Source organism: Lichenostomus cassidix, unplaced genomic scaffold, assembly GCF_008360975.1.
Source record: "Lichenostomus cassidix isolate B80296 unplaced genomic scaffold, HeHo_3.0 HiC_scaffold_852, whole genome shotgun sequence".
NCBI lineage: Eukaryota > Metazoa > Chordata > Aves > Passeriformes > Meliphagidae > Lichenostomus > Lichenostomus cassidix.
Genome location: NW_028148026.1, coordinates 599,277 through 625,547, shown reverse-complemented (window position 1 = coordinate 625,547; position 26,271 = coordinate 599,277). Strand labels below are relative to the sequence as shown.

The 26,271-nt window shown below is 59.1% G+C and overlaps 3 protein-coding genes across 4 annotated transcripts in view; 1 reads left to right on the top strand and 2 right to left on the bottom strand.

Annotated features, from left to right (window-relative positions):
• LOC146420334 (Fc receptor-like protein 3) overlaps window positions 1-6,547 on the bottom strand; it is a 47,736-nt gene extending 41,189 nt beyond the window's left edge. Inside the window, exons 1-5 of one of the 2 annotated variants that reach the window (XM_085048381.1) lie at window positions 6,462-6,547; window positions 5,836-5,856; window positions 5,517-5,750; window positions 4,669-5,286; window positions 3,842-4,111 (exon numbers count right to left, since the gene is read on the bottom strand). In XM_085048381.1, coding sequence (XP_084904507.1) covers window positions 3,842-4,111; window positions 4,669-5,286; window positions 5,517-5,750; window positions 5,836-5,856; window positions 6,462-6,492 — 1,174 coding nt within the window. In that variant the 5' untranslated portion in view covers window positions 6,493-6,547. Of the gene's footprint in view, window positions 1-3,841; window positions 4,112-4,668; window positions 5,287-5,516; window positions 5,857-6,461 lie in introns of both variants that reach the window. The other variant, XM_085048380.1, reaches the window with a different exon arrangement.
• LOC146420323 (low affinity immunoglobulin gamma Fc region receptor III-like) overlaps window positions 1,332-26,271 on the bottom strand; it is a 123,413-nt gene continuing 98,473 nt past the window's right edge. Inside the window, exons 7-8 of the mRNA XM_085048402.1 lie at window positions 2,665-2,744; window positions 1,332-2,579 (exon numbers count right to left, since the gene is read on the bottom strand). Of these exons, the coding sequence (XP_084904528.1) occupies window positions 2,470-2,579; window positions 2,665-2,744 (190 nt within the window). The 3' untranslated portion in view covers window positions 1,332-2,469. The remainder of the gene's footprint in view (window positions 2,580-2,664; window positions 2,745-26,271) is intronic.
• Window positions 22,138-26,271, top strand: part of LOC146420332 (Fc receptor-like protein 4) — a 22,445-nt gene continuing 18,311 nt past the window's right edge. The window contains exons 1-5 of the mRNA XM_085048412.1: window positions 22,138-22,180; window positions 22,791-22,811; window positions 22,900-23,130; window positions 23,374-23,637; window positions 24,947-25,243. Of these exons, the coding sequence (XP_084904538.1) occupies window positions 22,150-22,180; window positions 22,791-22,811; window positions 22,900-23,130; window positions 23,374-23,637; window positions 24,947-25,243 (844 nt within the window). The 5' untranslated portion in view covers window positions 22,138-22,149. The remainder of the gene's footprint in view (window positions 22,181-22,790; window positions 22,812-22,899; window positions 23,131-23,373; window positions 23,638-24,946; window positions 25,244-26,271) is intronic.

The window sequence follows — 26,271 nt, the reverse complement described above, 5'->3', positions numbered from 1 at the left end:
CGGAATACCTTGTGCTCCTGCATGGCCAGGTGCTGTCCCCATGGGCCACCTGCTCCAGCCACTCCTGCCTCAGCCACTGCTCCAGCTCGGCCTTGCTGCTCGGCCAGCGTGAAGCACCAAGCACATGGCAGAGGCACTGAATCACCCCCAATACCAGCAAAAAGCACCACAAAACCTTCTCAGCAGCCAAATAAGCTCCTTCTGGGCAGAGTTGGGGGCACCTGTCCCCCAGCTGTGTCCAATGCTACCTCGTGTAGCCCAAAATCCCTGGGAGAGGCAGCAGAGCTGTGTGTTTGTGAACAGGGATGGTTTAGGAACTGGCTTGAACTTTCGGAACCCCGGCCCCAATTACCCTCAGTAAGGGTCTGCAGCAGCCAGAGAAGAACAGGGCATTAGCCCAACCAGTTCCAATTTCACCCCATTTAGGCCTCCCAAGCCACAGCTGCTGGCCTGGGCTGTCCCTGTGCTGTGGCTGTGGCTCTGCTGTCCTCCTCCTCCTCAGCCTGTGGCTGATGTGTTGGGACCAGCAGTGGCCCAGCAAGAGCAGGAACTCCAAACATGGCGTGGAGACCCCTGAGGAGCCCTGGCAGACTCAGCACCGACCACCTGCTTTCCTCACCATGCCAAGGGAATGCAATATTCCCAACAACTGTTGTGCCAGGGCTGAAGGAGGAAAAGGCAGTGAAAGGCTGTGGGTTTTGGGGAATTGTGCTGTAATGCCATGAGAGGTGCTGTTGTGGGACTGAGACTCAGCTGAGGGGTGGGTGCTTCCTTCCTTCCATTCGGGATCGGGGAGAGCAGTGGTGTGTGTATTGCGCAGGGTGTGTGTCTGGCCAGGACACTGCTGTGCTGCCCCTCGGCACTGCGATCTGAGCTGCAGCCTTCACCGCTTCTGCCCACTGCCGGTGGAGCTGCCGGGACTGATTGGTGCTGAGAGATTGCAAAAGGAGCGATTTCCCCTCTTTGCTCTGCCCGAGGCTGCCATGGCTGCCGAGGGGATCCAGCTTGGATTGCAGCGCCCCCTGCTGGCCTGAGCAATCCCTGCAGCGCCCCCTGCTGGCCTGACTGATGCTTGCAGTGCCCCCTGCTGGCCATGGTCATCACAACACCAAATAGGAAAAAACCAGCACTGAGAGGGTTGGAAGCCTCTATTATTGTGTTCTTTGTTCTGTTCTGTTCTATTTATTTTCTGGTAACAAACCATTCTTCCTTTTCCTACATTTTTGCATGGGAATCCCGTAATTTTCAAAATTGTAATAATTTGGCAGAAGTAACATGAAACATTGAGAGAGACAAACTGAATCACCCCTAGCAGGGGCCAAGACAGAGAGTAAGATAAGACTGTGTTTACCTTAGGCATAGTTGTTAACAGGAGATATTAAGTGAGAAGACTGTGATCAGTAGCCCTTAAGAAATGTAAAACATGTAACCCTGGAAACCAAAGGTTTTGTAGAACCTGAAGTATAGTTGGTAACAGTATAAAAATATGTACTTTGGACAATAAAGTCGGTTTTGCATGAACCAGGCTGAGTCTGCATATCAATCACCAACAAGGATGGATTCTTCTTTCCATCCCATGGCTATTTCCACCCTCCTTGGCAGACATTTGTCTTTTAAACCAAGACAGCTCCCAAATCCAGGGTTCCAGTGTGGATAGGACAGACATTCCAAGAGAAAGCAGGGTCAGACATGTGACCACTTCATGCTCTGCCTTTTAAGGCCCTGGGCCAACATGGGGCCTCCCCCAGGTGGGACTTCTGGTCACTTGGCCACTCAGGATTTGGGCTGGACAGAGCATCACACTGTCCCCAGTGTGCCATGGCTGACAGACTGATGGACACACACGGCCCTGTCACACCCAACGTAAGGCCTGACCAACCCCCTATCACACACAAGTGTTCCAAAATGTCTCGAGACATCAAACTGCTCCTGTCTCTGACAGCCCACCCTGTGCCATGGATTGATCCCAGCTGCCCTGGAAAAGGGGGAGACTCTGGAAAACCCACAGTGCCTTGGTGACATCATAATGTGGGGGAACACGGCCGAGGAGGGTTTGGAGACAGAGGAGAAGAGAATCCCGAGCCTCCTGAAGGCTGCTTTGGCCATCAAAGCAATGAAGGTCCAGAGCCCTGCCAGGTTCCTCCTGGTGGGGGAATCGTGCTGGGGGCAGCGTCTGGGGTTTGTTCCTCGTTGGGGCTTTCCCTGGAAATCATTCCTTTTCTGACCCTTCTGATTCTGAACCTTGTTGCTGTTGCTGTTGGTTTTCTTCTGTCATTGCTGTTTGCAGGAAATTGTTCTTCTCTCAGCTCTTTGGGATCTTCGCCTTTTGTGCCTCCACTGGGAGGGGAGGAGCAGCAGCCCCTGGTTTTTAGGGGAAGCACACAGAGGTGTTGGTGCCCATGGGTGGGGATGCCCAGTGCCCCCCAGTGTCCCCCTGTGCCCCTCAGTGTCCCCCAGTTTCCCCTAGTGTCACAGCACATTCTCATAGATTTCACTGGATTTCCTCAGTCTCCCATGGGCTCTCGGCAGCTCTGCGTAGGTCACCTGGGTGTCCTGGGGTGGGGTGATGCTGGAAAACCCTGAAAATAACACCAGTTTGGGGGACTCAGGTTGCGGTGACACCTGTGAGTCACGTGTCACTGTCACCTCCCACCCTGTACTCACGCTGTGCCTGTTTGGTGATCATGACGTGGGTGTACAGCACCTCCTCCTCCTCTGGGGGGGCTGGGGGCTCCGGGGGCACCCTGATGGGATAAAGGGATGTGTGGGAGGGGATGGAGAATTGTGAGGCTGGGGGTAAAAGGGGGGTCATGGCTGGAGCCCCCAGCTCACCTTTCCTGGTGCTTCCTGGCGGCTGCAAAGGAAAGAGTGAGGGGTGACTGTGGGGTCCCAGCACCATGACCACACACAGGAATGCTGAACCCTGACAGGACTCTCAGTTCCCCCAGGACCCTCAAGCATCGCTGAAGCCCCCAGAATTCATGAACCCCTCCAGTGCCCCCAACAAACACTGCCTCAAGAACCCAAACCCAGCAGGGAGAGGAACCCCCAAACTGCCCCAGGACCCCTGAAAGAACCCCAGCATCCCTGCACGACCCTCCAGCACCTCTCCAAACCCTGCAGGAGCCCAGCCAAGGTCACTGTCAGTCTCAGCACGACCACAAGCCAGGGGCTTTGAGGGCTCCCCATTGCTCCCCGACACTCTTGGGGCTTCCTACAGCTCCCAGGGACCCCCATGACCCCATTGTCACCCACCCATGCGGTGCCACCTGTGCCAGGCCAAGATGATACCCAGGAGCATAACCAGAAACAACAGGGAACCACTGACCCCTGCAGCCACTGCAGGAAAGAGACAGAGACACATTGGGGCCACCTGTCACATCAGGGATCCTGAACCTGTGGAGATCCTATATGACCCCACCTGTGCCCCAGTGTCCCTGCAGTGTCACCTCCAGGGCCAGCTCTGGGCTGAGCGCCTGGAACATGCGGTGCTCATCCAGCTGGTTAGTGGCCGTGCATTGGTAGGTGCCAGAATGTCCCACATCGATGTCCCCAAGCTCCAGGAGGGGACCCTGGGCCACCTCCTTCCCGTTGTACAGCCAGGTGAAGGTGACAGGTGCTGAGCCCACCTGCACCGAGCAGCGCAGGGTCACGGGGTCACCTGCGTGCACCTGGTGTGCTGGGGGACCAGGGGTGATGGTGGCATTGGCCACGGGCACTGCGGGGACAGAGACGGGGCTGAGGGTGGAGGGAGGGGCTGGCATCAGGTGTCAGGGGAGGGGGATGTGTGGGGTTTCTAAAACGTGGGTGGGGTCATCCCCAGCCCGAGTGTACTGCTCACCCAAGACGGTGACATTCAATGTGGGACTCTCGGCCACGTTGTCCCCATCGCTGGCCTGGCACTGGTAGTGGCCGCTGTCCTTGTCCCCAATGTGGCTCAGCTCCAGGTGGGGGCCAGTGCCCAGTGGTGTCTCTGAGCCCTCCCGGTGCCAGGAGAAGGACAGAGGACCTGTCCCCGCAGCCACTGCACAGCTCAGCAGCAGGCTGTCACCCAGTGCCACCTGTCCGCCGGGGGGCTGTGCCGACAGGGACACCCCCGATACTGGGATCCCTGTGAGAGGGGGACAGCAGGGGACAGGGAGGATCACAGGGACAGTGAGTGACACAGGGACAGTGAGTGACATGGGGACAGCAGGGGATAGTGAGGGACATGGGGAGGGTCAGAGAGGGGTGGGAGGACCCCAGGGAGGGACATGGGGGCACAGAGATGGGGGAGAGCTTGGAAAGGGACCCCAGTGAGGGATGGGGGGTTCAGGGCAGAGACACATGGGGAGGGATGAGTGCACTCTAGGGAGGGGTGTGGGGACCCAGACTGGCATGTGGGGACCTGGGAAATATGGGGGGACCTCAGAGAGTGGTGGGAGGACCTGGGCAGGGATGGGGGACCCGGGAAGGGACAAGAGAACGGATGAGGCTCCCCAGGCAGGGCGGGGGGAGTCAAGGACCATGTCAGGGAAGAATTGGGAGACCCGGGGCAGGGAGGGGGTGATCTGGGGAGGGACCAAGGAAAGGGATGAGGGGAGCCGGGAAAGGTGTCAGGGAGGGCTAGGGGTCCCCAGTTGTGTCTGGGGAGGCTGTGGGGGTTGCCGTGCCCATCCCCGCACTCACTGCGCACCGTGACGCGGAGCCGGGCGCTGCTCTTCCGCACGGCCCCCCCCTCGGAGCGCACCTCGCAGCTGTAACTGCCCGAGTGGGAGACCCCCACGGCGGGCAGCAGGAGCTGCGGGGACCCCTGTGGCCCCCCAGCAACTGCCCGTCCCGGTAGAAGAGGTGCAGGATGGGGGCTCGGGGCCGCAGGGGGCTGGGGGTGCTGAGGCAGCTGAGATTCAGGGGGGACCCCTCGGTGGGCTCGGTGGGACCCTCCAGCTCCAGCACTGGCACCGAGAAGAGCTCTGGGAAGGAGATGGGAGTGAGGATGATGATCCCGAGTGTGCTGGGGAGGGGATGTGGGGATTCCGACTGTGGGGTGTTCACCGTGTACTGTCACTGTCACCGGTTTTGAATCCCAGGAGCTATGCCAGACCCCCGTGCAGCGATAGTGGCCGCTATCTTTCAGCCGCAGAGGGGGCAGGGACAGCTCAGTCCCCTCGAGGAGCTCCCCCAGTTTCTTCTCCTCACGGTAAAATTGCACCTGAGTGATCTGAATGCTCGGCAAGGTCCGGCAGCGCAGTGTCACCGTGTCCCCCTCCAGCAGCGGCTGTGCTGGCACCTGCAGCACCAACCAGCCTGGGGACAAGTGGGGACACAGCACACCGGCATGTCCCGATGGCACCAGGATCACCACACTGTGTCACACACAGAGCACCAGGGGTCCCCAATTCCAACAAGGGGGTCTCCTCCTACTGGGATGCTCTGGAATGTCCCCATGCAGGGGACAGGCTCTGGTCACACCAGAGTCACAGAGGTGACTCGGGGTCCCCGCGGGTGCCAGGGTGGGAACACCCAAATGCCCTCACCATCTAAAACGGACACAGGGTTGCTGATCCCGCTGCCAGGTCTGTCACACCTATAAGTGCCTCTCTCAGTGACAACAAATCTGTCGGGCGCCTCCTTCCACCAGGGCTCCCAGTCCTTGTACCACCTGGTGACACCAGATGTCCCCAAGCCCTGGCAGGTCAGTGTCACGTTGTCCCACAGTACTGGCAGCGTCCAGGGGGGATCCACGAGGATCTGGGTGGTCTGGGCACCTGCTGGTGACAGGGGACACCAGCCTGCCAGGGCCAGCACAGGGCTGGGGACAGCGGAATGGGGACATGGCATCCCCTGAGGACTCACCAGCGAGGCTGAGGGTCTGGGCTGGAAGGGAGAAGGGAGAGGGGCTGAGTGGGGGTGGTAGCACAGGGACAGCGACACGAGTGGGCACTGGGTGTGGGGTTGTCCCCGAGCTGTCTCCATGGGGCCACCAGTTCTGATGGGAAAGTGCTCGGGGACTGTCCCCAGCAGGACTGGAGAGGCTCCCAGGGGACATGTCTGTGTCACAGCCGCCCACATGCCACATCCGTGCGACACGGAGACCTCGGGGACACTGCGGCCACCCCGGGCTGGGTGAGGACACGGGGACAGTGTGACCATCCTGGAAATGGGGACACCACAGTCACCCCGTGCTGGCACAGGTCGCCCCTGTGAGCCCTGGCACAGCCCCTGTCCCCACGGCCACATCCTCACGGTGCTTGTCCCCTTCTCCCATTATCCCTGCATCCCTGTCCCCTGTCCCTGTCCCCACAGCTGCCCCAGCCCCAAGGTGTCACTTCCTACATCCCTGTCCCCACAGCCACCCCACAGCCCTGGTCACACTGGAGGGCCACTGCCTCTGTCCCCCCACTGGCTCTGCTGGTCTTGGGAACATCAGGGGACCCCGCTGGCCCCCGTGTCCCCTCCCCACCAGTCTGTGTCTCACTCACCCCACAGGAGCAGTGTCACCTTCCCAGCCATCCTGGTGTCCCCAGCGAGCCAGGCTGGCTGTCACACACACTGCCAGGGCCACCTGTCCCCAACATGGTGGTTCTTGAGACAAAGAGGAAGGAAGAGAATTTACATCTTGTCCCCATGTGTTGGTGGCACAGGGTGGGGGCTGGGTGGCAACAGGGGGGGGACATGGTGGGACATGATGGGTTTTGGTGGGATACGGTGGGGACATGGAGGGACACTGTGGGGATACAGCAGGGACACGGGGGTGATGGTGGGACATGGGGGGACATCGTGGGACATGGTGGAACGTGCGGGGACACAGCAGGGACATGGGGGGACATAGGATGACATGGGAAAACATGGTGAGGACACATGAGGGACATGGTGGGACATGTGGGGACACAGCAGGGACATGGGGGTGATGGTGAGGACATGCTGGGACATGGTGGGACAGGGTAGGGACATGGTGTGACCCTCTGGGGACACAGCAGGGACTGTGTGTCCCCAAGTGTGTCCCAGGAGTGGGGGGCTCAGGGAATGGGGGGTCCAGGAATGGAGGTCCCCACAGGTGGGGGATCCCAAGGACCATTGTCGCCCTGTCCCCATGTCCCCTCCCCAGGACTGTGACAGAAGATTCCCTCCAGGTGTGCAGGCAGGGCCCTGCTGCCCCCCGCCTTTTCTGGGGCTCTCCAAACCTCTTGCCACTCCTGATTTGGGGCTTTTTGCTCTTTTTACTTCCCCTTTTTGTCACCTGGGAGGGACCTCCCTTGGGAGTGACACAGCCCTGGGTGGGGGAGGGGGCTGTCTTGGGCGGGAGACTGGGACAGTTCTGGTGGTGGGGAGGGTGTGACACAGCCCGGGAGGTGTCTCTGTCCCTGTCCCTGTCCCTATCTGTTCCCTCCTTCCCCCCGTAGTGACACCACAGTGGAGGAGTCATGAGCTCGGGGATGTCCCCATGGGAGGAGTCAGTGGCAATGACAGTGACAGTGACAGTGACAGTGCCACCTCTGCCCATCACCCCATGACCCCTGATTCCTGTGAACCTCCAGCCCTGGAATTGAGACCCCTGGACCTCCAGGACCTCTGGGAATGACCACGAGGCTAATGGACCCCAAAACCCCTGGACCCTTGATCCCTGTGACCCCGTGACCCTGGCAGTGACACCCTGGAGCCCCAGAACCTGTGCACCCCCAGGCCTGGCCATGAGCCCCATGGACACCCAGGCGCTCTGGACCCCTGGGAATGACCATGAGGCTTGTGGACCCCGGGACCCTGGAGGCCCCTGGGAACAACCATGAGGCCCATGGACCCCCAAGAGCCCTCAGTCCTTGATCCCTGTGACCCCCTGGCCCTGGCAGTGACACCTCTGGAGCCCCCAAGACCCCTGAGTGCCCTGGCCTTGGTGGTGACACTGCTGTACCCCCAATAGCCCTGGAACCCTGCACTCCTGATCCCTATGAACCCCCTGGACCCCTTGGCCCTGGTGGTGATGCCCATGGACCCCCAGGACGTCCAAGATCCCTAGGAATGACCATGAGACCCCTGGAACCCCTGAGCCCCCCAGCCCTGGTGGTGACACCCACGGACCCCTTGTTGGAAAATATACCAGTTTAAACATTTTTTAATCAGGGCTTTTGTTTGCCTTTGCCCTGGGAAAAGGAATTTTAAGTTTCTTTCCAGGGCATTGGTCCACCAGGTGAGGTCTGATGAACCTCAACACCTCAACACCTCAACAGACTTGGAGTAGCACAAAAGATAAGGACCATCAGCGGCCATGACCAGAAGGTCAGCTCCAAAGTTCACCCCTGGCATGGTCTGAGACACCTGGTCTGGGAGGAGATAAGAAAAAAGACCTAAGTAGCACGGGAGTTGAAGAAAACCAGATCCAATAGGGAACCAAACACTAAAGACTATTCAGCTTTGAACCAATGTACACTGAACCAATTCATTTATATGAGTTTTGACTCTATAAAATATCTGAAAAATGTAGTAAAAGCCATGTGTCATGGAATGATTGTCTCAGCCCACCTGCTCTCTGTGGGGATGAGATGACTTCTGTGGCACATCCTGACAAGAAAATAAAGTGATGCCTTTACTCTCTACCATTTAAAATGTTGTTGCAGAGTTTTTTGTTTTTCTCGTAGTTTCGGTGACAACAGGATGGGGATGTCTTGGGAATGGGGGACTCTGTGGGAATCTGGAAAATGGGACAATTGGGCGCCCACCAAGGAGAGGGAGGTCCTGGGGAACGGACATCCCAGGGAATGGCAGTCCCGGGATTCGGGGATATAAGGAAGTTGTCCACATGGTTGGGTTCCAAGGGCAATGGGGGGCCCAGAGATGGGCAGTGACTGGGTGGGCATGTGGATCACAGCTCCATCATGGGGTGCCTCAGATTTTGGGGTGACCCAGAGTCCAGCACAGCCCCACTGGGACACTTGGGGTGTGGGGGAGACATCACATGGGGATTCTGAGGGGCTCTGAATTTGTGCTCTCCTCAACCCCAGCGCCACACCCATTGGCTTTTTCTTCTCTTTATTTCCATTTTTTCCTTATTTTCCACCCTCCTGCACACTCCCCTCACAGTCCCTGGCTCAGTGGTGACAGGGAGCACCTGAGCAGATAACGTGTTTGGGAGACCCAGGAGAGGGGGAAGGGAGGTGTGGGGAGTGCAGGGAGGGTTGGGGGAGCTGTGGGGGATGGGGGTGTCCGGCTGTGCCCCCAGCACTCTCACTTTCCCTTTCCTGCAGCAGAAGGAACAGGCTGTTTGTGCTCAGAGTCACACGGGGGGTGACAGGTTCTGTCCTGGGGGACACAGCCAGGGGCTTCTGTCCTGGGGACAAGAGTGGCAATAGCGAGCAGCGGCTCTGCCCCGCGGCCATGCTGGGGCTGGGGGTGACCCCGGCTGGATGGCGACAGTGGCTCCGGACACGCTGTCCCAGCCGCTGCGGACACATGGCCACCGTCGCTGCCGCAGCCCGGGACAGTCGCGCCACTCGCAGCGCCATGGCAGCGCCACCTGCCCCGGTGACCGAGCCCAGCACTCCGCTCCCGCAGGCCCGGCGGCTCCTGCCGGGCTCCCTGCTCTCCCCCAGCCTCCCGCTCCCTCCCTCCCGGCGCCCCCCGCCCGCCCCAGGGCTGAGCCCGGCCGAGGCTCCGCAGCAGCTGCGGGGCTCAGAGCCGCTCGGGGAGCGCCGGCTGCGGGGCTTTGGGCACCGGGGAGCACCGGGCAGGGCTGCGGCGGGGCTGGGCTGGGCTCGGGGGACACCTCAGTCTGTCCCCGGCTCCGTCTCGGGGCTCTCGGGGTTCTCGGGGCAGCTGCGAGGGAACCAGTCCAGAAATGCCCCAATTGATCATTTTGTCACCCTCCCCAAGGGACTGAGAGAGCCCCAAAAATCCTGCAAATCCCACAAGGATCTGCTCAACAGCCTGACCTGGACCCTCCTCCTTCCCGAGCTGAACAGACAGAGCTGATAAAACAAACCCCATTTCTCCCGGTTTAATCAATAAGCTGCGTTTTGGGTCCAACAAGAGGAAAAAGGGTCCTGTGACCCCTGGGGCTGGGAGGATGAATGGGGTGTCATGGCCAGAGCCACCTCCTCACCTGTCCTGGGACTTCCTGGAGGCTGCAAGGAAAAGGGGAGGAGGTGACTGTGGGATTCCCGAGACCCCTGAACCTTCCTGGGACCTTGGGAGCTCCAACCACCCACGGGACCCCCAAATCCCCACGGGACCCTCAAATCCCCACTGCAGCCCCGATTCCCACTGAACACTGATTCCCCCCTGGACGCCAGGAACACCTGAACCCCATGAAGTTCTGCACCACCGCAGTGTCCCCAACACCCCCAATGCCCCCGACATCCTGAGCTTCTGAGCCCCAAGCCTGGCAGGGAGAGGCAGGGAGGGACAGCCTCGAAACTTACACAGGACCCCTGAAATAACCCCCAGCATCACTGCACGAAACTCCAAGAGCTCCCTAAACCCCCAAAGATCTCCCAGTGCCACCCCAATATTCCTCAAATGCCACCCAGAGATACCCCCTGGAGCACAACCAAGACCCATCAAATTCCCCTCAGTCCCCTCATGAACCCCAGCCAAGGTCCCTGGGGGCTCAGTTTCCTCCAGCTCAGGAGCTCTGGGTGCTGCCCCGTCTCTCCCAACACTCTCGGGGTTTCCCCTCACTCCAGGACGCCAACCCCCCCACTGTCACCCACCCGGGCGGTGCCACCAGTGACAGCCCCCGATGACAGCCAGGAGCAGCACCAGGTACAGGAGGGTCCTGCCGACATTCACAGCCACTGCTGGGGAAAGAGAGGGTGACACATCAGGGTCACCACTCACCTCAGGAGTCTTGAACCCCCCGGTGACCCCATATGACCCCACCTGTGCCCCAGTGTTCCTGCGGTGTCACCTCCAGAGCCAGCTCTGGGCTGAGCACTCGGAACACACGGTGCTCATCCAGCTGGTTGGTGGACATGCACTGGTAGGTGCCAGAATGTCCCACATCGATGTCCCTAAGCTCCAGGAGGGGACCCTGGGCCACCTCCCGGCCGTCGCGCAGCCAGGTGAAGGTGACAGGTGCTGAGCCCAGCTGCACCGAGCAGCACAGGGTCACGGGGTCACCTGTGTGCACCTGGAGTGCCGGGGGGCCAGGGGTGATGGTGGCATTGGCCACGGGCACTGCGGGGACAGAGACGGGGCTGAGGCTGGGGGAAGGGCTGGAACAGGGTGCGGGGGGAGGGAGACGGAGGGGATGAGGATGGGACGGGTGGGATGGAGGATGCCGTGTTTGGGGTCACCCCAATCCCGAGCGTCCCACTCAGCCAGGAGGGTGACAATCAGTGGGTCACTCTCAACCATGCTGACCCGGTTCTGGCCCGGCAGTGGTAGTGGCCTCTATCCTTGTCCCCAGCCTTGCCCAGCTCCAAGCGGGGGTCAATGCTCAGCAGTGCCCCCGAGCCCTCCTGGTGCCAGGAGAAGGACAGAGGACCTGTCCCCGTGGCCACCGCGCAGCTCAGTGCCAGACGATCACCTGGGGGGCTGTGCCGACAGTGACACCCCTGATACTGGCATCCCTGTAGGAGGGGACCCAAGGGGACAGCGGGGGTCACAGGAAGGGACAGAGAGGGGTGGGGACCCCAGTGAGGAAGAGGGCAGTTTGGAGATTGGGGTAGGCTTGGAAAGGCACTGCAGGTAGGTATGGGAGATTCACGGAGGGGAAACCTGGAGAGGAATGGGGGGAACAGACGGAGGGCTGTGGGGACCCAGACAGAGACGGGAGGACCAAGGGACAATGGGCTGACCTCAGAGAGGGGTGGGTGCACCCCGGGAAAGGGAGAGGGAACTCGGTGAAGGATGAGGGAACCTGGGAGAGAAGCGGGAATAGATGAATGGACCCAGGAAGTGATGGAGGTACCCGAGCAGGGCACCAGGAGAGGAATGAGGGGATAAAGGGCAGTGATGTGGGGACCCGGAAAAGGTGTCTGGGGAGATGGGAGACCCCAGTTGTTTCTGGGGTACCCGGGGAGGCTGTGGGGGTTGCCGTGCCCATCCCCGCACTCACTGTGCACCGTGACACGGAGCCGGGCGCTGCTCTTCCGCATGGCCCCCCCCTCGGAGCGCACCTCGCAGCTGTAACTGCCCCAGTGGGAGACCCCCACGGCGGGCAGCAGGAGCTGCGGGGACCCCTTCGTGCCCCCCAGCAACTGCCTGTCCTGGTAGAAGAGGTGCAGGAGGGGGGCTCGGAGCCGCAGGGGGCTGGGGGTGCTGTGGCTAGCACAGGTTTTTCCCACAGGAACTCTTCTTGTGTTTTGTAAATAAAGATAAAGTTTGGGTGTTGTTGGAGCAGTGTCCCAGAGCTTGGACAGTGCAGGCCTGGCCAATCAGGCCTGGGGGAAGGCTTCTGACTGACCAATCTGGGTGACTTTTGAGAACTCTATATATGTGATGAAATCAAAACAATAAAGGTCATTCCTTCTTGCCACTGAGAACTGGTGCTTTCATTACTCTGCTAGCTGCTCAACAGCGACAGAGTGCTGAGGCAGCTGAGATTCAGGGGGGACCCCTCGGTGGGCTGAGTGGGGGCTCTCCAGCTCCAGCACCGACACCGAGAAGAGCTCTGGGAAGGAGACGGGGGGGAGTTTGGGACTGTGACTTGGCATCTGCAGGTGAGAGGCTGTGGGAGTTTTGGGATTTTCTGTATTGGGGTCTCAGGGTAGGTTGTGCTGGATGTGGGAGTGTCAGGCTATCAGGTGTGGCTTTGGGATTTCTCACCGTACACTGTCACTGTCACCGACTCTGACTTCTTCCACCGTGTATGCCCGATGCCCACCCATCCTCCACTCCGGTAGCTGCCACTGTGGTGCAGCTGCAGGGGGGACAGGGACAGCTCGGTCCCATGGAGAGGCTCTCCCAGATCTTTGTCCTCACGATAGAAGTGCAATCCAGTGACCGACTTGTCCCTCCAGACCCGGCAGCGCAGTGTCACCGTGTCCCCCTCCAGCAGCACCCGCACTGGCACCTGCAGCACCAGCCAGTCTGTGGGACAGGGGGGTCCTGTCACACCAGGGGGCTCCAGGGGGCACTGAGGGGTGCAAGGCCACCCAGAGCCCTCAGAGCCCTCAGGGGGAAACACCATCCCCATCTTACCCCTCACCATTTAAGACTCTCACAGAGGGGCTGAGCCAAGTGCTGGGTCTGTCACATCTGTAGGTGCCAATCCCATTGACAGTGAGGTGGTTGGATCCCTTATGCCACCAACGCCTCCCATCCTTGTACCAGGTTGTGGCATTGGGTGTCCCCAAGCCCTGGCAGGTCAGTGTCACTCCGTCCCACAGCACTGCTGGTGTCCAGGGAGGCTCCACAAGGAGCTGGGTGGTCTGGGCACCTGCAGGTGACAGGGGACACCAGCCTGCCAGCGCCAGCACAGGGTCGGGGACAGCGGGGTGGGGACATGGCATCCCTTGGGGACTCACCAGCGAGGCTGGGGGTCTGGGCTGGAAGGGAGAAAGGACAGGGCTGGGTTAGGGTGGCCCCGAGGCGACAGCTGCACCCAGGCAAAGGGTGTCCCCAAACTGTGCCTGTGGGGACATCAGAGTTACACGGATGTCTCAGGGATGGGGACACTGTGGCCACTCCAGGCTGATGCAGGACGTGGGGACATTGTGGGCAGGCCGAGACAGCAGTGCCAGCAGCCCCAAAGCTCTTGTCCCCACCACCTCATGGTGCCTGTCCTCTTGTCTCTGTCCCTGCATTACCGTCCCCAAATTCCGTCCCCCTGTTCCTCTCCACACTCCACAACCAAGTCACACCAGTCTTCACCCCCACAGACTGGCTCTGCTGGCATTGGGGACCTCAGGGGACCCCACAGCCCCCCTGTGCCCCACCCCCCCCACTCTCTGCCTCACCAGGGCCATCCCTGGGGCATCAGGCCTGTGCCCAGGGCACTCACCCCACAGGAGCAGTGCCACCTTCCCAGCCATCCCGGTGTCCTCAGCCATCCGGCTGGCTGTCAAACACTGCTGGGGCCACCTGTCCTCTGGGTGGTGGCTCTTCGGATTAAGGGGAAGGAAGCGAGGTCACATCTCATCTTCAAGTGGGTGGCCCTTGGTGGGGGCAGGGTGGGGGTATGATGGGGACATGATGGGGACATGGTGTTCCCAGGCGTGGGGGGCTCAGGGGATGTGGGTAGCACAGGATGGGTGTCCTGGGGCAATGGGGCTTCAGGGAATGGAGGTCCTGAGGAGGAGGACTCACAGGGAATGGCTGTCTGGGGATTGGGGGTCCCCATGCAGGGGGGTTCAAGGATGGGGGTCCCAGGGGAACATGGCAACCATGGATTGGAGTCATGGCGTGTGGGTCCCAGGGACAGGGGTGTGGGGGAAATGGTGGGTGCTTGGGGGGCATCTCATGAGGACACTGAAGGTCTCCAATGTACTCCAGGGATTTGCCATTAACAAGTGAGGATTTTGCCTTTCTCTATTTCTTTTCTTTTCTTGTTTTCCGCATTTTCACGCTACTACCCCCACCTGGCACCCATCCCAGTCCCTGGCTCAGTAATCCCAGGGAGCAGCTGAGCAGGGAACAGGTCTGGGGGACCCTAGGGAGTGGGAAAATGGGAGTGCAGAGTTTTCGGGGAGGGATAGGGGGGTATGCTAGGGGATGGGTTGTCTGGCTGTGTCCCCCCTAACACTTTCATTTTCCTTTTCCTGCAGCAGAAGGAAGAGGCTGTTTGTGCTGGAAGTTGGAAGAGGGGGGCAGGTTCATTGCTGGGGCAGCACATCCAGGGAGGTCCCATCCTGGGGGGTCCCTGTTCTGGGGGTGACATATCCTGGAATCTCCAGTCCAGGGAAGGCTCTGTCCACCCCCAGTGTCCCCAGTGGGGCATTGTGATCTCTGGGGTGCCACAACTTGGGAAATGCTCCATCCCCTCTCTGTCCCCCTTAACAGCACCTCTTCAATTTCGGAGCCCCCCTTTGCCTTTCAGAGCCCCAAGGTGCAGCCCCTTCCCCTCCAATCTTGCAGCCCCCCAAGGCCCTTCTGTGGGTAAGAAACCCCCACAGGAGTAACAGAAACCCCAACAACCTGCCATAACCACCACCCCTCACTCCCCCTGCAGGGCCTCAATGCTGGGAACCAGGATGAGGATGAGACCTTCCAGATGAAATACCTGTGACCTTCCTGACTGTCCCTCCTCTGTCCAGAACATCCGAGGACCATCCTGCCCCCTGCCCCCAGCACTGGGATGGAAAACTGGAGCTGAATTGAGAAGAGCAGCTTTTGCCAGCCCTGCTCTGGCCAGCCCCAGGGGCAGCCAGCACCTGAGGCTCCCACCTGCCCCCTTGGCCCCCTTTGACTCTCACAGCTTTAGAGCTGCTCAAAGGTGAGAATTGTGTGGGGGAAAAAGGCCTGGCTGTGGTTTGCTCAGCTCTGCAAGAAGCACAGAAACCAACTGGAGCTCAAGCAGTGGCTCTGTGAGGGCCTTTGATGGTTTTCAGAGCAGGGCTGGGTGGAAACCAAGCATGCAGGGGCAGCTGTGAGGGAACCAGTCCGGAAATGCAGCAATTGATCATTTTGTCCCTCTGGCCAGGTGACTGAGAGCGCCCCAGAACTCCTGCAAAGACAACAACAATCTGCTCAACAACCTGACCTGGAGCCTCCTCCTTTCTGTCTCAAACCTGCAGCCCTTTGGAATCTCCCTGAAGGAATGTTTGGGTTCTGGCTGTGGCTGCCAGATGAGAGGGAAAAGTGTGGAAATATTGATCAGGGGCTCAACACATGGATCCTGGGATCACAGGGGTGAGAGCAGGAGCAGGGAGTGCCCAGGCAGGGGAATTCATGGCAGGATGGAGGGGATTTACCAGGGAATCACACCCTGAGGGACACACTGGCATTTCCACAAATTCCTGTGCAGTGGTCCAAGGATGGAAAGAGTTATTCCATTTTTGGGAGCAGAATCCATGGGAAATAAATCAAGTCTCAGGGTGTGAAAGAGAAAAAATGGGAAGAGTTTATAAATATGGCCTAAGAAAAGCCTTCCTTATACGGTGTGTTACTGCCCAGCAGACAGGGAACAATTTCATGGACCTGTTGGACGCTCAGGGAGATTCCACACTCCGTACTATCCAAAGCAAATGCTGCTGTGGGATGCATGGATGGAGTCCTAAAGCAAACCATATAGTCTCAGTGCTTTGTGATTTCTTTTTGTTTTTATTGTGAGTGACTTGTTTGGAGACCAACCCTCAAAAGGATCCTATAAACCAGGCCATTTTATCTTTGTCAGTTTGATTTGGCTGAGTTTTTTTCTTTTACTCGTAAAAAATGGTGTGGGAAAAGCATTTTACTTGTATCCTATGGATGCATAATTTCGTCTCAACCAATTGGGAATAAGGAAATTCAATCCAATTTAGTCTGAGAATTGCCATTGTCCAGGCAAGGTCATTATAGGGCATGTCTGAAGTTGGGGCACTTCAGAGGTCACAGTGCCCCACAGGTGACAGGGGGGTGGTCAGGACTCCACTGAGACAGGAGTGCCCAGGATGTGCCAAGTCTGGGACAGCGATCTCCCAGGATGTGTCACCCCCAGAGCAAGGACCCCCCATGACCAGACCTCCACCCAGATGTGTCACCAAACCAGAAGAGCCCTTTTTGCCCCAGGACAGGACCCCCCTGGATGTGCTCCCCAGGACAGAAGCACCTTCATGTCTGACTCTCAGCACAAATGGCCTCTTCCTCATGCTGAAGGAAAGAGAAGTGAAAGTGTTGGGGGGCACAACCAGACACCCTCATCATTCACAGCCTGCCAGCCCCACTTTTCCCTCTCCCTGTGGTCCCCCCAGTCTGTTCCCTGCTCAGGGGTTCCCTGGGATTGCTGGGCCAGGAACTAGGAGGGGACGAGAGTGGGGCATGAGGTGTGAAAGTGAGGAAAATAAGGAAAGAAATAAAAGAGGAAAATGCCCCGGGTTTGGGGGCACAGTCCTGCAGCAACCTGGAACCATCCTGGGTGGCCTCCAGGGCAGGAGCACCTGGGGGATTGCAGCAGACCCTGGTCATCCCAAAATCTGAGGCACTGAAGGAAGGAGCTGTGACCCACATGCCCACCCAGCCACTGCCAGTCCCTGGGACCCCCATTCCCCTGGGACCCAACCATGGGACCCCCATTCTTTATGTCCCGTCTCCCTTGGATCCCCATCCTGGGATTCCCATTTCCCAAAATCCCCAATCCCCTTGATCTCATCCCATGAGTCCCCCATTCCCCCAGAACCTCCCATTCTAATGGGAGGTCCTATTCCCCTATGCCCCCATTCCCCCACCAGCCCCAACCTTGTGACCTGCATCCCAAATCCCTGGAGCCCATGATCCCCTGTGAATGCCATCTTTGGAACCCCCGCATCCATGCCCCATCCCCATGGCACCTGCATTCCCTGCACCCCATCTCCTCAGAACCCATATTCCATTAACCACCTGTCGGGGGTTGAGAATTTCTTCCCATTCCTTTTACTAAGCAACAAATAGTTAGATGTTTAGAACGATCAAGTCTTTTGTAAAAGACAAAAGCTGGGCTTTGGGCAGGGCACGGTAAGGGAAGAGCCAGCCCTGGGAACGCTCTCTCGTGGCTCGGACGCTGAGAGGAGAGGGTGCTCTCTCTTTCCTTTCCAGCTGCTACCAGCGGAAAATCCAACTGTGCCCTGTTTTTCTTTTCTCCTGGTTGAGTGAGCTTTGATTCAACTTTTTCTTCCCACTGGGAAGGGCGCGTTTTCCCCGGGCTGCGTTTTCCCGCAGCTGCCGCCGGGAGAGTCCGGCTGCCTCTGCTGCCTGCCTCTGCCTTCTGCCGCACGAGACCGCGGCGTCTGCTGTGACTGCAGAAATCCTTCCTACCTCGCTGCTAGCTGGGAGGGAGCGGGCGTCCACCCCTGCCTCCTGCCGCTCCGAGCTGCCTGGCTGCCTGCTTTCTCAGCCTGTCCGCCATCATCCAGCTGCCTGAGGCTGACCTGACCCTGCGCCATAGCGCCACCTGCACCGCTCAGGAGTCATCGCACCTGCCCTGCCCGGCCGGGAGCTCAACAGCTCCCCTGCTGCTTGCAACCGTGATTACACCACACGGGAGAAGGCTCAGCAGCTCACAAGTTATCTGCTATTGGTTTTCTGGTTCTAGTTGTGGTTGCTATTATTGTTATTGCTTGTTTATAGATACTAGTAAAGAACTGATATTCCTTTTTTCCCATACCTTTGCCCGAAAGCCCTTGATTTACAAAATTAAATAATTCAGAGGGAGGGAAAGAAAAATCACATTCTCTGTTCTAGGGGGGGGGGGTTCAACCTCTCTTGGCAGACACCTGTCTTTCAAACCAAGACACCACCATTCCCCTGGGACCCTATCCTTGGGTCCCCATGTCTTCCCACTCCTGGGAGCACCATGTCCCACCAGAAACCCAACAACAGCCTTCTGTCAGCTGTCAAGCACTTTCCCCATTCGGTGCAGTTACAGTCACAGCCAGCAGGGGCGCTGTTGGCTCCCAGCTGGGCTGGGCAGGTGCAATGATTCACCCGCGGCTGCAGGGGGCGCTGTGGCGCGAGCTCAGCCGCCTCTCCACCTGGCAATGGCGGCTCAGGTGACAGAGAATGAGAGACAATGGCTTCCTTTGCGAAACTCACGGGGAGCAGCTGGTCTGAGTGCCACTGCGGGTGGTGAGCTGGACTGTAGCAGGATCCTCAGAGCAGTGGGCTGGAACAGCAGAGCCGAGCACACCCAGGGTGGCAAACAAAGTGTGGACAGAACTCTGAAGCCCTGGCAAGAGCCGCAGGGGTTGGGGCAGATGCAGGGTGTTGAGTGAAAGTCTAACAAAAAACTGCCACAACAGTGGCAGGAAAACAGCAGGGCTGGGCAGCTGCAGCTGACCTGCCGCAAGCAGCCAGGATAAACTCCCTCCAGAGAAGGGAAGGCAGTCAGGGTCCTGGGTTTCCCCTGAGGCACCCAAGCAGATGGTGAGGGTCACTCCCAGTGAGGTTGGGTGTTGGAAACATCCCAGTTCAACAGCTGCTCTTACGAGCAAAGGCTCACCCATGGTAAGGAGAAGCAGTCAAGAACAAAACTCTGGAGTAGCAGTGAATTCTCCCCTCAGGCACAGCCCAGCACCAAGAGCACAAACATCTCTCCTGCCATCCCCCTGAGAGCAAGAGAGCAAGAGAGCGCTGAGAGGGCTGAGCCCAGCCCCTGACCCCCAGCCAAGTCTCACCGTATCTCTGCACTTCCCAAGAGAAAACCTCCCTGCTAAGAGACTGCAGCAAACTGCACCCCTTCCCCCTCCTCCCCATCCTGGCTACATTTTTTGTCTCTTAAATTCTCCTCTTTCCCATCTCTTAGGCAACAAATGGGAAAAAAGTTCTGAGAGAGAGAGAGAGACACAGACAGACAGACAGACAGACAGACACAGACAGAGAGAGAGAGAGAGACAAGAAAGAAAGAAAGAAAGAAAGAAAGGAAGGAAGGAAGGAAGGAAGGAAGGAAGGAAGGAAGGAAGGAAGGAAGGAAGGAAGGAAGGAAGGAAGGAAGGAAGGAAGGAAGGAAGGAAGGAAGGAAGGAAGGAAGGAAGGAAGGAAGGAAGGAAGGAAGGAAGGAAGGAAGGAAGGAAAGGAAGGAAGGAAGGAAGGAAGGAAGGAAGGAAGGAAGGAAAAAATCCTGACCTTCAAGAGGAGGTCCATCCAGAGCCACAAGACTTTATGGCTCCCTTTAGGTGCCCATTGGTGCTTCCCACAGCAGCATCTGCTGTGGATAATACAGAGTGTGGAATCTCCCTGAGTGTCCAACAGGTCCATGCAATTCTTCCCTGTCTACTGGGCAGCAACCCCAGAAGAGCAGCACCCCACAAGGAAGACTTCTGTGGGCCATATTTAGGTACTCTTCCCATTTTCCTCGTTGCCACCCTGACACTTAATTTACTTTCCATAGATTCTGCTCCCAAAAAGGAACAGTTCTGTCCATCCTTGGACCACTGCACAGGAATCTGTGGAAATGCCCGTGTGTCCCTCAGAGTGTGATTCCCTGATAAATCCCCTCCATCCTGCCATGAATTCCCCTGCCTGGGAACTCCCTGCTCCTGCTCTCACCCCTGTGTTCCCAGGATCCATGTGTTGAGCCCCTGATCAATATTTCCACACTCTTCCCTCTCATCTGGCAGCCACAGCCAGAACCCAAACATTCCTTCAGGGAGATTTCAAAAGGCTGCAGGTTTTGTTCAGGAAGGTGGATGGTCCAGGCCAGGTTGTTGAGCAGATTGTTGTTGTCTTTGCAGGAGTTCTGGGGCTCTCTCAGTCCCTTGGCCAGAGGGACAAAATGATCGATTGCTGCATTTCCGGACTGGTTCCCTCCCAGCTGCCCCTGCACGGTTGGTTTCCACCCAGCCCTGCTCTGAAAACCATCAAATGCCCTCACAGAGCCACTGCTTGAGCTCCAGTTGGCTTGCTGTGCTTCTTGCAGGGCTGAGCAAACCATAGCCAGGCCTTTTCCCCCACACAATTCTCACCTTTGAGCAGCTCTAAAGCTGTGAGAATCAAAGGGGGCCAAGGGGGCAGGTGAGAGCCTCAGGTCCTGGCTGCCCATGGGGCTGGCCAGAGCAGGGCTGGCAAAAGCTGCTCTTCTCAAGTCAGCTCCAGTTCTCCATCCCAGCGCTGGAGGGAGGGGGAAGAATGGTCCTCGGATGTTCTGGACAGAGGAGGGACAGTCAGGGGGGTCACAGGTATTTCATCTGGAAGGTCTCATCCTCATCCTGGTTCCCAGCATTGAGGCCCTGCAGGGGGAGTGAGGGGTGGTGGTTTTGGGAGGTTGTGGGGGTTTCTGTCACTCCTGTGGGGGCTTCTCACCCACAGAAAGGCCTTGGGGGGCTGCAAGATTGGAGGGGAAGGGGCTGCACCTTGGGGCTCCAAAAGGGGGACTGGGGGCTCCCAATCTGAAGAGGTGCTGTTAAGGGGGACAGAGAGGGGATGGAGCATTTCCCAAGTTGTGGCACCCCAGAGATCACAATGCCCCACTGGGGACACTGGGGATGGACAGACCCTTCCCTGGACAGAGGAATCCAAGACGTGTCATCCATGAACAAGGATCCCCCAGGACAGGACCCCACTGGATTTGACACCCCAGGACAGAACCTGACCCCCTCTTCTGACTCTCACCACAAACAGCCTCTTCCTTCTGCTGCAGGAAAAGGAAAGTGAAAGTGTTGGGGGACACAGACAGACACCCCGATCCCCCACAGCCCCCCCAACCCTCCCCAAAACCCCTGCACTCCCTGAAACCCCTTTCTTGGGTCCCCCCAACCTGTTCCCTGCTCAGATGCTCCCTGGGATTGCTGAGCCTGGGACTGGGGCAGGGCAAGGTGGGGGTGGTAGTGTGAAAATGTGGAAAATAAGAAAAAAAGAAACAGAGAAAGGCAAAATCCTCACTTATGAATGGCGCATCCCAGGAGTACATTGGAGACCCTCACTATCCTCATGAGGTGCTCCCCAATCTGGGGGCTTTGCTGTGCCCTGGGTCTCCCCAAAACCTGAGTCACCCAGTGAAGGAGCTCAACCCACATGCCCACCCAGCCACTGCCCATCCCTGGGACCCTCATTCCCCAGGGAACCCAAAAATAGGACCCCCATTCCTTAGGTCCCACCTCCCTGGAACCACGATAACAGAATTCCTGTGTCCCTGGACCCTCATTCCCTGAATCCAATGGGCCCCCATTTCCCAAGAATCCCCTAGTTCCTAGGGGTCCCCCCATTTCCCCCACACCCCTGTCCCTGGGACCCACATGCCATGACTCATGCCCTGGGACCCACATGCCATGTTGCCCTGGGACCCCCATCCTTGAACCCCCCTGCATGGGGACCCCCAATACCCAGACAGCCATTCCCTGTGAGTTCTCCTCCTCAGGACCTCCATTCCCTGGACCCCCATTGCCCCAGGACACTCATCCTGAGCTCCCCACATCCCCTGAGCCCCCACTCTTCACAACACCGTGTCCTCATCATGTCCCCATCATATCCCCAGCCTGTCCCCACCCTGCCCCCACCAAGGGCCACCCACACAGCGAGATGAGACCTGACCTCGCTTCCTTCCCCTTAATCCGAAGAGCCACCACCCAGGGGACAGTTGACGCAGTCAGTGTGTGATATCCAGCTCGGGTGGCCAGCGACACCGAGATGGCCGGGAAGATGGCACTTCTCCTGTGGGGTGAGTTCCTTGGGCACTGGCCTGATGCTCCAGGGATGGCCCTGGTGAGGCTGAGAGCAGTGGGGAGGGGGCACAGGGGGCTGCGGGGTCCCCTGAGGTCCCCAATGCCACCAAACCCAGTCCATGTGTGTGGACCCTGGTGTGACTGTGGTCGTGGGGTGGCTGTGGGGACAAGAACAGGGAACAAGAACGGGGGAATGAGGTGTGAGAAGAGCCATCCTGGGGCTGGACCAGCTGTGGGTACAGGGACAAGGGGACGGGGTTGCAGGGACCGGGACAAGGGTCAAGCAACATGAGGACAGCCCATGGGGGCAGATGCCACTGGAATGGGATCATAGGCACAGAGCCATGGGGATGTGGACATGGAGGGGTGTTCTGTGGGACTGGTGGAGGTGACCATTGCCAGCATGTGACCATTGCCGGGGTGTCCACAGTGTCCCTATGACCTACCTGAGCCAGGGGTCCCCAGTGTGTTCCTGTCCGTGAGACCTCTGTGCCACAGCAGTGTCCCCATAGGGACGGTTGGGAACAGACTTCACTCAGGTGTCCCCTGGTGCCACTGTCCCTGCAGTGCCACCCCCACCCAGATCCTCTCCTTTCTCCCTTCCAGCCCAGACCCTCAGCCTCGCTGGTGAGTCCCCAAGGAATGCCATGTCCCTGCCCCACTGTCCCCAGCCCGGTGCTGGCCCTGGCAGGCTGGTGTCCCCTGTCACCCGCAGGTGCTCAGATCACCCAGCTTCTTGTGCAGCCCCCCTGGATGCCAGCGGTGCTGTGGGACAGAGTGACACTGACCTGCCAAAGCTCAGGGACATCCGGTTTCACCACCTGGTACAAGGATGGGGAGCTCTGGGGGAAGGAGGAATGGGATCAGTTCTTTGTGACGGAGAAAGGAACCTACATGTGTGACAGACCTGGCACTGGGCTCAGCCCTCCTGTGACCATTGCAAATGGTGAGTGAGGTTTCTGTCCCCAGCCTGGCACCCGTGGGGACCCTGATGGTTCTGGGTGGGCTCTGCTTCCTTGGTTACACCCTTAATTGACCAGAGCCTGTCCCCTGCACATGGGGACATCACAGAGCGTCCCAGTGCAAGGGGACCTCCAGTTGGAATTGGGGACCCCTATGTGTGACCCAATGGGGGTGTCTTGGTGCCATCTGGAACTGGCCGGTGTGACAGGTCACCCCTGTCCCACAGACCGGCTGGTGCTGCAGGTGCCAGCATGGGCGCTGCTGGAGGGGGACACGGTGACACTGCGCTGCCGGAGCTGGCGGGACAGATCAGTCACTGGGGTGCGCTTTTACCTTGGGGACAAGGAGGTGGGGAGGCCCCTCGATGGGACCGAGCTGTCCTTGTCCCCCCTGCAGCTGCACCACAGTGGCCAATACTGCTGCGGGGGCTGGGTGGACTCCGAGCTCTCGCCGTGGGTGAGGTCACCGCCGGTGACAGTGACAGTACATGGTGAGCACCCCGAAACCCCGATATCTGGACAACCCCACACCCACTTCCCAGTTACCTTGAAGTCACATTCCCACCTCCCATCTCCTTCCCAGAGCTCTTCTCGGTGCCGGTGCTGGAGCTGGAGGGTCCATCCGAGCCCACCGAGGGTTCCCCCCTGAATCTCAGCTGCCTCAGCACCCCCAGCCCCCTGCGGCCCCGAGCCCCTCTCCTGCACCTCTTCTACCGGGACGGGCAGTTGCTGGGGGGCCCGCAGGGGTCCCCGCAGCTCCTGCTGCCCGCCGTGGGGGTCTCCCACTTGGGCAGTTACAGCTGCGAGGTGCGCTCCGAGGGGGGGGCCGTGCGGAAGAGCAGCGCCCGGCTCCGCGTCACGGTGCGCAGTGAGTGCGGGGATGGGCACGGCAACCCCCACAGCCTCCCCGGGTCCTCCATCCCTGCCTGAGTACCCCCATACCTCCCTGACACCGTGACCGCGTCACCCCATCCTTTCCTGGCTCCCCCATCACTGCCCTGCTCACCCTGATTGCCCCCTGAGTCCACCCACCTCTCCCTCACCGCATCCTGAATTCCTCTCGAGGTCCCCCCATCAGTGTCCCGACTCCCTCCATCCTGCACCGACCCCTTCCCTGAGCCCACCTACCCCTCTCTGAGGTCCTCCCATGCTTCCCTGGTCCTCCCATCACCGTCTGGGTCCCCACACTCCTACCTGGGGTCGCCCCATCCCTCTCCAAGTGTCCTCCCTGAATCCCCTCGATCCCTGCCTGGGCTCCCTTCTACCACTTTCCAAGTTTCCCCCTTCTCTGGGCCCCCTTCGTCCTCACTGGGGTCCTCCCATTTCTCTCTGATCCCCCTTCCCCAAGTCATTCACTGTCCCCTGGTGTCCCCATCCTGCAGGGGACTCACTCTCGAGGGTTTCCCTGTCGGCCCAGCCTCCCAGGGGACAGGTGGCACTGGGTGACCGCCTGGTGCTGAGCTGTGCAGTGGCCGTGGGGACAGGTTCCCTGTCCTTCTCCTGGCACCGGGAGGGCTCAGAGACACCGCTGGGCACTGGCCCCCGCCTGGAGCTGAGCAGCATTGGCGAGAATGACAGCGGTCACTACCAGTGCCGGGCCAGCAACGGGGAGAGCATGGCCAAGAGCCCTACACTGAATGTCACTGTCCTTGGTGAGTGGCACCCTGGGGCTCAGGGTGACTCCACCCACGGCATCCCCCTTCCCTCCCATCCCACCCACCTCCCCCCACCGCGTCCCGCTCTCCCCACACCGTGTTCCAGCCCCTCCCCCCAGCCTCAACCCCATCTCTGTCCCTGCAGTGCCCGTGGCCAATGCCACCATCACCCCTGCCCCCCCGGCACACCAAGTGCATGCAGGTGACCCCGTGACCCTGCGCTGCTCAGTGCAGGTGGGCTCAGCACCTGTCACCTTCACCTGGCTGTACAGTGGGCTGGAGGTGGCCAAGGGTCCTCTCCTGGAGCTTGGGGACATTGATGTGGAACATTCTGGCACCTACCAGTGCATGGCCACCAACCAGCTGGATGAGTACCGCGTGTTCCAGGCACTCAGCCCAGAGCTGGTGCTGGAGGTGACACCGCAGGGACACTGGGGCACAGGTGGGGTCACATGTGGTCACCAGGGTTGCACGACACCCAGAGGGACAGGTGATGCTGATGTGTCCCACTCTGTCCCCAGCAGTGGCTGCAGGGGTCAGTGGGTCCCTCGTGTTCCTACTCCTGCTCCTGAGTGTAGCTGTGGGCTGGCACCGGTGGAACAGCATGGGTGGGTGACAATGGGGGCAATGGGGAGCCTCGGGAGGTGGGAAGCCCTCTAGAATGTGGGGGTGATGGGGCAGCACAGTGCTTGACTTGGACTGTGCTGAACCCACTGTGACCTTTGCCTGAGGTCCTCAAGGGTTTGGGAGGATGCAGCAGGGATCTTGGGGATTCTTTCAGGGATCCTGGGGGAGTTTGTGGGGTGCCCTCCCATCAGGCTTGGGGTTCTAGATGCTCAGAGGGTCCAGAGCACTGGGGTGTTTCAGGGGTTCCTGGACACTTCAGGAATACTCAGGGATCGTGGGGGAACTGAGGGTCCAGTGGGGGTTCAGGATTCCTGTGCAGGGTCATGGCCCTGGGACCCCACAGTCACCCCCACCTCCTTCCTTTGCAGCCACCAGGAAGCACCAGGACAGGTCAGTGGGAGGGTCAGCCCTGACTCCCCTTTTATCCCAACCCCCAACACCTCCCATCCCCTCCTACACACCCCCTAATCCCAGCAGGGTCCCCCCAGAGACCCCAGAGGAGGGGGAGGTGCTGTACACCCACGTTGTGTTCACCAAGAGGATGGGAGGTGAGTACAGGGTGGCACACGCAGGGACACGTCACCCAGGGTGTCACCCCCACCCCCATCCCACAGCCAGTGTCTCTTGCAGCATCCCCCCGTGCCACCACACCCCAGGATCCCCAGGTCACCTACGCAGAGCTGCCAGGATCTCATGGGCGACTGCAGGAACCAAGTGAAATCTAAGGGAATGTGGCCTGGGCCAATTAGAAATGTTGGTTACACCTCAGTGATAACATATTTGAGAAAAAATCAAAACAACATGCATATATAGTTCATTCTAGCCAGAGAAGAAGGAGGAGCT